Source organism: Haliotis cracherodii, unplaced genomic scaffold, assembly GCF_022045235.1.
Source record: "Haliotis cracherodii isolate W230 unplaced genomic scaffold, xgHalCrac1.p SCAF_2, whole genome shotgun sequence".
Classification (NCBI taxonomy): domain Eukaryota; kingdom Metazoa; phylum Mollusca; class Gastropoda; order Lepetellida; family Haliotidae; genus Haliotis; species Haliotis cracherodii.
The window spans coordinates 74,760,716-74,773,399 of NW_027266275.1; the positions used below are offsets into that span (position 1 = coordinate 74,760,716).

General features: G+C 37.7%; 1 protein-coding gene across 2 annotated transcripts in view; it reads right to left on the bottom strand.

Moving 5' to 3' along the window:
* The window catches only part of LOC139468512 (neuronal acetylcholine receptor subunit alpha-10-like), a 46,560-nt gene that overhangs the window by 14,652 nt on the left and 19,224 nt on the right, over positions 1-12,684 (bottom strand). For both annotated transcript variants that reach the window (XM_071250510.1, XM_071250509.1), the window contains exons 2-3: positions 8,694-8,769; positions 6,252-6,466 (exon numbers count right to left, since the gene is read on the bottom strand). In XM_071250510.1, coding sequence (XP_071106611.1) covers positions 6,252-6,466; positions 8,694-8,748 — 270 coding nt within the window. In that variant the 5' untranslated portion in view covers positions 8,749-8,769. The remainder of the gene's footprint in view (positions 1-6,251; positions 6,467-8,693; positions 8,770-12,684) is intronic.

Consider the following 12,684-nt stretch of genomic DNA (forward strand, 5'->3'; position numbering starts at 1 on the left):
GTAAAGGGCGGACACAGACACTGGTATATATAGTTATAATATGTAATCTCTCAACACTCTGAGTAAAGGGCGGACACTGACATTGGTATATATAGTCATAATATGTCATCTCTCAACACTCTGAGTAAAGGGCGGACACTGACAATGCTATATATAGTCATAATATATCATCTCTCAACGCTCTGAAGGATGGTCAGTGACACTGGTATATATAGTTATAACATGTAATGTATTATCACTTTGAGTAAAGGACTGTCACTGACGCTGTTATATAAAGTTATGATATGTCATCTCTCAACACTTTTAGTAAAGGACGGACACTGACAATGGTATATATAGTCATAATATGTCATCTCTCAACACTCTGAGTAAAGGGCGGACACTGACAATGGTATATATAGTCATAATATGTCATCTCTCAACACTTTTAGTAAAGGACGGACACTGACAATGGTATATATAGTCATAATATGTCATCTCTCAACACTCTGAGTAAAGGACGGTCATTGACAATGGTATATATAGTAATAATATGTCATCTCTCAACACTCTGAGTAAAGGACGGTCATTGACAATGGTATACTAGTATATAGTTTTGATATCTCATCTCTCAAGATTCGGAGTAAAGGACGGACACTGACAATGGTATATATAGTCAAAATATGTCATCTCTCAACGCTCTGAAGGACGGTCAGTGACACTGTTATATATAGTTATAATATGTAATCATGTATTATCACTTTGAGTAAAGGACTGTCAATGACACTGGTATATATAGTTATAATATGTCATCTCTCAACGATCTGAGTAAAGGACGGTCACTGACACTAATATACATATAGTTATAATATGTCATCTCTCATCACTTTAAGTAAAGGACGGTCACTGACACTAATATACATATAGTTGTAATATGTCATCTCTCATCACTTTAAGTAAAGGACGGTCACTGACACTAGTATATATAGTTATAATATGTCATCACTCATCACTTTGAGTAAAGGACGATCATTGACACTAATATTTATAGTTAAACTATGTCATCTGTCATCACTTTGAGTAAAGGACGGTCACTGACACTAGTATATACAGTTATAATATGTCATCCCTTAACATTCTGAGTAAAGGATGGAAATTACAACAGCCACTGGAATTTGTGTATAGCCTACCACTGATTATGTCAAATTCACTACAGTTGGACATCCGGCTCTTCCTGTCTCAGTCACTTAAAGTGGTAAAGGGAACGATTCACCTTTTTAATGAACGTTCGTGTCACTGCTGTCTGCAGTGTAGTTTAACTAAGATCACATTAGAGTCCAAAATAAGTGTTCCAAAGTCTTAAAGTGAAATATATCGAAGCCTGTGTCAGGCTGTTAAAGAAACGTCAGTAAAGAAACTGATGCTGTGGTATGGAAACAAAGTAAACGCACCTTTCCTCATCATGTCGAACTCCAAACATGGACAAGACACATTGTGAATATTGCTATACTTCATCAGTATCACAAAGATTCATCAAGGGTATGGTAGAATTGTCAACAAAATGCTTCATCGGAGTTGATTAAAACCTTACATTTAGTACATACCCCATACCACCATAAATACGACGGACCTTACACCACATAAATACCACGGACCTTATACCACATAAATACAACGGACTTTGTACCACATAAATACAACGGACTTTGTACCACATAAATAAAACGGACTTTGTACCACTATAGATACAACGGACCTTTTACCAGATATACACAACGGACCTTATGCCACATAAATACAACGGACTTTGTACCACATAAACACAACGGACCTTATACCACATAGATAAAACGGATTTTGTACCACCATAGATACAACGGACCTTTTACCAGATATACACAACGGACCTTATGCCACAAAAACACAACGGACTTTGTACCACACAAATACAACGGACTTTGTATCACATGAACACAACGGACCTTTTACCACATAGATACCACAGACCGTATACCACATAAATTACAACGTACTTTGTACCACCATAAATACAACGGACTTTGTACCACATAAACACAACGGACCTTACACCACATAAATACCACGGACCTTACACCACATAAATATAACGGACTTTGTACCACCATAAATACAACGGACTTTGTACCAGATAAACACAACGGACCTTATACCACAAAAATACCATGGACCTTACACCACATAAATACCATGGACCTTATACCACATAAATACAATGGACTTTATACCCCCATAAATACGTGTAAAATGTCGTGGCTCACTATCAGGATTAGACAAATTCCTCACAAGCTCCTTATTGAAACAGGGCGATTTGGGGACAACCATAGGATGCACAGATTATGCAATCGAAGAAGTCTTACTTCATATTTGTATGTCCGACACAAAACGATCAACGAAGTGAATATATTACTCCGATTATCAATAAAAGCCTAAATGACAACCAATGACATGAGTACATTGCGTTATCTTTCAATGTCATCCAGAATCGAAAATGATAAAAATCGTCTCTCGTGTTCAATGAATTGTATGATATGCGCCTGCCGCCTCTTAATGTTGATTTTAATATTGATTGCCTGGTTTATGGGATTGTGTGTACTCTGTTCCCTTTCTTGCAACAGAGATCTGAATATGAATATCTTAAGGCCCATAAATGCTGCTCTCAGACGAGGATATTAAACTCCAAAGGGTTTGATGTGTCTCAGTGCGTGTTCCTATTTGAAAGAAGTTAGAAACGCGTCTATGTTTTCAGAATCATGGCCAAGCTTGTAAAGAGCATCCCAAGTATATTTAGAAGTATAACAATCACGTAACGTTTTTATGTTTTGGTATTTTTTCATATGTTAATACATCCGCCAGCCTACCTAAAAACATATAGCCATCACAATATGTGTTAAAACAGTGTTATGTTTTAGTAGTTTATGCATGCAAAATGCATCCACCAGTCTGTCCCAAAAAATATAACCATCAAATGCATACGTTATAACAGTGTTATGTTTTGGTGGTTTATGATCTAAATGACTATGAGTTGACGCGGGAGTGAAGAACCCGCAACAGTGAAGCATGTTGGTCACATCTGCTATCTACATCCAGGCAGTCAGTCGGTACATTAACTATATGCGTCATATGTTCTCTAGGGAAGGCAAGTATATCACCCCACTTCTTACTTAACACATGTTTATGTATACATGTATGTGGCTCTGTATTAATTTGTTCCGCCATGTGAAGTTTCTTTCAACTTTTCTGGTACAAGAAATGAATTGACACGAAAATATTCGATGGTAAGAAAATACAGGAAGCAATATAATTTACAGCTCTAAATAGATTTATTAAAGATTACCAGTGGCGAAGAGTGACGAGGTAATACATTCCATATGCAGATTACGCATAACTTAGAATAAAGGGCAATTACATGTTCGAAACGTCAACACCAGAGAATAATCAGTCTCGCTTATCTGGCGAAGCGAATTCCATTGGGCGTAAAAGGCAACATAGTGATGACAATTATTTCCGGGACATCAACATCAATCACCACGTTGCACATCACTTACATGCTATAACTTATATATCATTATGAACATACTATACCTTGTATATCATTACTTTCATTTGTATATCATACTTTATATTCCGTAAGTTGTATATGATCATGAACATACGGTCACTTTATGATGTCACATTCATCACTACATACCATCAATTTTATGCCACCAATGATATTGCATCTCTTGTATTGCATCACATGTATATCCTCCGTTACTAGCCAATACTAGTTTCTCATCACTTTCGAACAACGCTTCTATGTCACCACGTACGTTTCATCACTTAAATGCTATCACTGGTATATCATCATTGATACTAAATCAATTGTATGTCACCACTACTATTCCATTATTTGTATGTCACCAGTTATATGGCATCACTTGTATTTCGTTACATGTATCTCATCACTTGAGTGTATATTATCTGATGGTCCTCATTGTATGACTGCCATGGTGGGTATGCCATAACAAGTATATCATTGCCGAGACATACTCTATCGCCTCCAGCCTTTGATGTCCACATTTCACAAGGTACAATCATCATCTCTACAAATCTTGCTAAAAAATTGTTTGATCAAGACTACAACATTGAATGCCTTAGTAAAGCTTTCAAAACCTTTTTTATGATATACATATGGAGAACATTTCCACTTTTGACGCATCAGTGATAAAAATAGTGTCGGATGCATTTCCCTATTTTGACTTATACCATACGTTCCCGTAGTTTTTTTTCAGGTCAACAACTGACTTGCCTTTGCATGTGTTTGTAACGGTTTCCATCGGTGGGGAAGGATATGCTCACCATCTAGTATCATCACTATTTGATAACTGATAAATACATATGATAGGAATCGTTAAGCAGACATTTCTTATGATTATGGAAAGTTTTTGTCGCTTTTATTCGCATGTTCTCGAATGTATATACGTCATCAGGCCGTCTCCGTGGTCTAGTGATAGAGCGTCCGCCCGGAGACCGAAGGGTTGGGGTTTCGCCGGCTCTCCGGCCATGTCATAAAGAGAGACGATAAAAGATTGTACTTGTTGTTACCCAGAGCCTAAAACAAGGAATGGTCGGCTCAGATTCAGTATACTGTGTATCATCCCATAACAAACATTTCTTCTTTGTCATCACTTGTACATTACCAGGGTCATATTTAAACATCGATGGCCAAGCATTCAGCAAAAATGTACTTGTGCATCCCTTTAAAGCTAACTGCATATATTATCATCCTATCCGTTAAGAATAATACATTACAAAAGTATGATGATACCCCAGACACACGGTGATCCATTACGCTATGCTAACATACTGTTTGTTTGATAGATGTACATGTAACTTTTTTTTTAAATCAGGCCGCCGTCGTGTGGCAGGAGTACTGCTGTGTGGCATCAGTCAACAAACACTTACTTTTTTTATGCGAATTGTACGAGGGCGGGACATGCTTACCCTTACACTTGAGGTCAACACTGATTTTCAGGGATCCATTCATGGAATGTTTACCGCTATTTTGCGTTTTGCGCCAAATGGAACCTGTTTCGGCAGAGAATCCAGACTGGTTATTCTCTGGCATTGAGGTTTTATATTTACACAGGTAATGGTGTTATTATATTTGTGAAGGGGAGGTGGGATAGCGTAGTCGTTAAACCGTACGTTCGTCACGCCAAAGGCTCGGATCTCCCACACGATTACACACTGTGAAGCTACTTCCTGCAGCAACACTTAAAGATGAATTAATGAATTCATCTGAGATCCTGCTGCAGTTAGTTTCAATGAGTATGCCATCCTACATATAGGGATCTTTGTTACATCCTTGGTATTTAGTGCCAGTGTGTCAACCCTACATACATGTGTATACATATTACATCCTTGGTCAGTGTCTCAACCCTTGCTATATGTCTATGTCTCAACCTAACGAGTAGTTTAGTGCCTTGCTATTTTGCGTCAGCGCCTCAATCCTTCTGGATATTAGATCGGGGACACCTGGAGTTAGTGCAAAACATGTGTAGCAAAACCCTGGAAGGTCGGTTACACAAAACTACTTTGTTGCAGCAAGCTGCAGTGAAACGGAAACGTAGGTATGGGCTTTGTTAAATCCCCTCCTATATAGACACATTAGATTCTTGCTATTTGGTGACGGGGCATTGTATCAGCGTGTGGTGATTACCGTTATATCCTTAATCGCAAGTGTCAGTTCATCAACCCTACATACATTTGCCCCCTCAAGATCATAGACATATAGAGTCAGTGGCTCGACCTGTATATATAAAGATCCTAGATACTGACTGTCAAGTCAACTGAGTGGCAAACATCCTTAGATCCTTGATATTTGTGTTGCAATACCTCAACCGTGCGTACATATATCCGTTCGAAGTTAGATCCTTGATATACAGTGACAATGCCTCAACCTTTTAAATTTGTGTCTTGTGTTCATGACAGAGCCCCAAAACTAGAAAAATATACATTAAAACATCCGCGCCCGTTAGACCTTTGCAGTTTGGTTCAAGTGCCTCAACCCTTGATAGTAAATCAGTATATCAACCCCACACACATATAGATAAATCTCCGTTTGATCCTTGATACTTAATGTCTCAATCCTGAACTATATTTATCTCCGTTCTGTTTCAGTATCCGTAGCTCCATTTTAGGACCTTGATATTAAGTGCCCCTGTCTCAATCCCATTTTATGTACTTACGTAAATGTCCCACACATTCAGCGTTAGTATCTGATCCTGCTCGTTCAAGTCCATGATCTGCGTCAATTGTATGCCAAAGGTGACCTTAAGAGTGTCGTTGAAATGCCGAACTGGGCGACTGTATTTTCCGCGCACACGATACTTGTGTAGAATCTGTTTCACAAGCTGGTCTTCGTAGGAGAGCGTGTCCCCACCTCGATTACCACTGGACGTAGCTATGGACGCAGAAACAAGACGAAATTTGTCAACAACAGAATGGGTTTGAACATCTTTGCTTTGACTCTCTTGAAATGCTTGCAGAACGTTGCGATATTTCTTAAGTTATAAACTGAAATCTGCTGAGTACATCACATCGTTGACTCAAGAGATAGTAGAGTAACCTTATATTAAGATCCTACTTTGGTCGTATAAACACACTGTGTTGTGAAACATGCTACATGTCAGTGGGAGACTTCAAGAACATTCAATCATTGTGTAAGAAAATTCAATGTGAGTTTTATTGAAATTGGAATCGTATAAATCCATTTTAAAACCCCCGTAAGCTTGCACACAATTAGTAAATTGAGGAAACGGTCCACGGGACAACATCTTTAGTATTAATAGCATCGAGACAAGTATGCTTTACATAGATAACGCTGTTCTCAGTAATGCTACGAATGATTTGTACAGCTTAATCGAAGCTATTCAGACAGTTTAATTTCATAACTGGATGGTACAACATGCACGAGACAATTGCAGCACACGAGACTGTATTTACAATGTAATGTCATGACTGAATAAGTGCGTTAGCGAATGTATGTTGTTAGATTGCACTCAGCAATATTCCAGCTGTTTGACGGCGACCTGAAACAGGTTTGGACGAGGAACACCTATGATTAATATCATGAGCAAAGTTCCATGCCATCGGGGCATGGCTGCACAACAACAGCAACGGGACACGACACTGACCATCAAAACGCATTCAGCCGATTCCTACGACCAGCAATTGGGTGATTCGTGCCTTTGTTAATGTAACAGTAACAGAGTACATACGTTTATTTCTTCATCACAGAGAGAATGAGTGAGATGGGTTCAACGCCGCTTTAAACAGTATTTCAATTCCATCACGTCGTGTCAGCTTGCTTTTGGAGGAAACTAAGTGATACATTACACAGAGATGATTCAGTAGGCGCCGAATATACAGTCGTGACTGTAAGTACATGAATATTGCAGAAAGCCAAGTTGAGGTAATACTTAGACAACTGCCGAGTGACTGTGGCCTTGTCAACACGATGCGATGTCTCACACATGGGTTTCCACACCCCCTCATCCTCTGACACTTGTTTAATGAAACTTGTGTGAGTGACGGATGTTTCCGGTAGAACAGAATATGTTTTCCCTTTTCGCGAACACCTGGTGTCATAACCGATTTCCAGTGATCCATTGATGTAATATTCATTACTTTGCCAGATATTCGCGACACATTATCCTCTGGCTTTGACGTTGTGAATATACTGAGTATAGTGAAGTTGGTGGTATGATATGGAGATTGCATTGTGTATTAAACAGCGATTACGGTATATTGGGGAGAATATAGTGTACATTGTTCATTGTGTATAGTTCATTGTGTCTAATAATGTCAAACTTTGTATAGTAATTTGAAGAGAATAGATTATATATTATATTAGTTGTTACAGCACTGTAAGATATTGCCTATTATGTATTACATGGTTCGGAAATATTACTTTTAGAAAATATGATGAACTGGAAAAAATATATCTTTCATTTTTCAGGGTAAAGGAAAACGATTATAAATATACGAACGATAAATGATAAGTGACAACATATGTCGGATATGGTTAATGTACATTTGTACTCAAATTTTTGTCCATAGCTGTTTTAGTAAATGAAGGTCTAATGGCTTACAACACAGAAACTGGTAATGTCACCAACCACGCTTATTGCAAAATGAATGTCGATTTGCTTAATGAGATCGTTAACATTTGCTTATGATAAACGTCAGCCCGTGATATGACAGGGGATAATTTGAAAATAGTTTAATTTAGTGATCGCAATTGAAACGGTAATTGGTTTCAGCAACATATATCTTTCTAGTACGGACACTGGCTACTGAGAGATGTAACAATACACGGTTTGACTACTGGATGTACATTCTATTTGGAATACTATTTCAGTTGGGCCCTGAGTGTCATATAGTAGGTAAGTGAGTGATTGTATTTGGTTTAACGACGCTTTCACTTCTATCACAGCGTGTCAGTCCGACGTTTACGGACACCTGAAGAGATGTGACAGACATTTACCACATTTATGAAACCCACAGGCGTGGGTATGGTGCTGACAAACCTAGAAATAAAATCATTACGAATCAGGTATTAGAACATACGCATCAAATTGTGAGCCTACCTAGTGGCTGATACGAAGTGAAGAATGATAAATACTTACAAATCAATGACATCGCCAAGACAGCAAGGCCGTAAATAGCACGATACACGTCCATGTTGAGTCCTCCGGCTTGTCTCTATAACACAAATAGTAATTGTTGACGAGAAGAAATGAAATATTTTGCTAACCAAGTAAATCTGACTTGTCATTTGAAATAACATAATTGCATAGTCAAAGTTTCTGTAAGGCTAAATCAGCAATAAAGTGTAGCGTTTGTTGAGTCAACTGTAGGCAAAGAGGTTGTACCTCTTTGTGGCATTTTTGTACGCCATACAAACATCTCGCATGCCCTGAACACGACTGCCTCAAGGCCTCATTGGAACATCCCACACACATTTAGTTCTAGTCGCAATGCAACATAATACCTCCAATATCCCAACCTCAACAACGGTCACAGCCAAGCACCACTTTGAACAGCACATATTCACCCGACACAGTCACGGAACTACACCACCCCTACCCCCATACTCACCCTTCCAACATCCAACAGTCCATACTCCCTAGGCACAGCCAATGACCCTCACCCCTTTGGAACATACACTATGCTACATAGTTCTACAACCTTACTCCCACTTATAACAGCTTTTTTTTCTCACTGGCTGTAATCACAGTCCTGGTATTGAGTTATGTCAACTTCAAATAAATCCTGTAGATAACAATACAGAAAGCAACCTGTTCCAATAACGAGAAAATAGAACACCTTTATGCGAAACAAACTCCAACAATACCGCTAACGTTCAAGGGATAGACATATTCATCGAGACAAGATTAGATCACACTACGGGCCATTGTAAACTATACAAGCCCAGGGGAATATATACATACTGCCACAATCATAACCAGTAAAAATAAGCGGACCCACACGGTGATTCTATGTAAGACAGAGGCTTTACATTTATACACATTAGAAGCTACAGGTGCATAATAAATGTAACGCACATCTGCAGAGAACACTGTAGGTTAAACACATACTTGCATATATTCAGGGCAGGATAGATAGGGAGGATGAACACATATATACAGAAGACACTGCTGGAGAGACAAAGGGGATAAAAGCATATACAAAGAAGACACTGCTGGAGAGACAAAGAAGATAAAAGCATATACAAAGAAGACACTGCTGGAGAGACAAAGAAGATAAAAGCATATACAGAGAAGACACTGCTGGAGAGACAAAGGGGATGAACGCATAGACACTGTAGGAGAGACAAAAAGGATGAACACATATATACAAAAAACACTGTTGGAGAGACAAAGGGGATAAACGCAATATATACAGAAGACACTGCTGGAGGCTGGAGAGACAAAGGGGATGAACGCATATATACAAAAGACACTGTTGGACAGACAAAGTGGATAAACCCACAAAATCAGAAAAAAGTGCTGAGAGATAAAGGGTATAAACGCATATATACAGTACTAATGGAGGAAATAAAGACTATTTATTCATTCATTCATAGGACACTGTATGACAGTCAGGGAGTACAAACACACATACACATAGGACACTGTATGAAAGACGGGGAGGATAAACACTTATATACATAGGACACTGTATGACAGACAGGTGGGATAAACATTTACACACATAGGGCACTGTATGACAGACAGAGGGGATAAACACTTATGCAAATAGGACAATGTATGATAGACAGGGAGGACAATCACTTATACACATAGGACATTTTATGACAGACAGAGGGGATAGATATTTGCACACATAGGACACTCTATGACAGACAGGGAGAATTAACACTTATACACATATGACACTGTATGACAGACAGAGGGGATAAACATTTACACACAAGACACTGTATGACAGACAGGGGTGATAAACACTTATACACATAGGACACTGTATCAGATCATGGGCAATACAGAAAAGGTCAGTTTGAAAAACGAAGAACTGCACATTACTCATATATATCAATAGAGGACCATTTGCCCTGAACAAGAGCCGCTTGTATCATCACTGGTAACCATTAACAGCGATTCATAAAAACATAATATAGTCAGAATCGTTATGGACTCTGCTTTTTGGAGAGATTTAATAATTGTCGAAATTGTATTGTCGTTTTTATTGTATATTGTTTTTATTTAATATGAAAGAGTGAGTGAGTGAATTAACCTTTACGTCTTATCTGCATTATTTCAGCCACATAGCGACGAGACCAAGTTATTATATCCTCAATTTAGCTATTTATGCAAAAGTATATTTATAAACAAGTTATGAAACATATTTGAGCATACTATATTTAAACTACAATGGACGAAACATATTTCAGCATAACAATATCATTAATACAGTTTAAAATAGGGCTATATACCTGAGAAAGAACTGCATATTACATGTTTTTATGTTTTATATAGAAAAATATGTCCTGAGAAAAAGATTGCATATTACACGTACATGTATATATGTTTTATATAGAACAATATGCCCTGAGAAGAAATGCATATTACATGTATATATATTGTTGTATAGACCAGTAAGCCTTGATAAACAACTGCATATTACATGTATATATGTTTTATATAGAACAATATGCCCTGAGAAAGAACTGCATATTACATGTACATGTATATATGTTTTATATGGAACAATATGCCCTGAGGAAGAACTGCATATTACATGTACATGTATATATGTTTTATATAGAACAATATGCCCTGAGAAAGAACTGCATATTACATGTATATATGTTTTATATAGAACAATATGCCCTGATAAACAACTGCATATTACATGTACATATGTTTAACATAAGGACACTATGACCTGAGAACTTCCATGTATATATGTCTTATACAGAACAATATGTATGCCCTGAGAACCACATGCATATTACATGTATATATGCCTTATATAAAACAATATGCCCTGTGAAAGAACTGCATATTACATGTATATGTGTCTCATATAAAACGATAAATGTATTTGGTAAAGAACAATTTTCCCTCAGTATCATCTTCGTATAATAATATATGGTGTGATATAGACAAATTGCCTTGAGCAAAAACTACATATAACATGTATTTATGTTTATATCAGAACAATATGCCCTCTGTTTTACACAGAGCAGTATGACCTGATAACGAACTGCACATAACGCGCATTTATATGTGCATTGGGATAGAACAATTTGCCCTGGAAAAGTGCTGCCAACAACGTGCATTTATTTTGGTATTAGTACCAATCAATGTTGCCTCAGAATAAACGTGCACATTATTTATATGTATTTATTAGTAGGGATCAATTTGCCCTGGAAACAAACTGCACACAACGTGCATTTATATATGTATTAGCGCAGTTCAGAGTACACTTGGATAGAACTACAGAATAAGGTGGTGTGTTACAGATTTTATTTATTTCAGATAGTGCTTATTTATCCTAGCGGAAAGGGAGGATATAAGAATATTGGAGCCCACGCGCATTGTAAGTTGTTTCTATTTGCACTCATAATAAACAGTACTTGACAAACGAAAAACTGGTCATATCCGCATGATAATAGCATAATATGCAAATGACAATTGCTCCTCATGTATATGTTAATTATACACAGCATTGCAGGGCGACAGATGGATTAACTCATACAGAGCATTGCATGTCAGCAGATGGATTAACTGATACACAGCATTGCAGATCAGCAGATGGATTAACTCATACAGGGCATTGCAGGTCGACAGAGGGATTAACTCATACAGGGCATTGCAGGTCGACAGATGGATTAACCCATACAGAGCATTGCATGTCAGCAGATGGATTAACTCATACAGAGCATTGCAGGTTGACAGGGGGATTAACGCATACAGAGCATTATAGGTAAGCAAATGGATTAAGAGGCACAATGTATTACAGATTAGAGATTGATTAACTAACACAATGTAATATTAGTTAGCAGATTGATAACTAACACAATGCATCACAGGTTAGCAAATGGATTAACTAACACAATGTATCTCAGGTTAACAGGTGGATTAACTATCG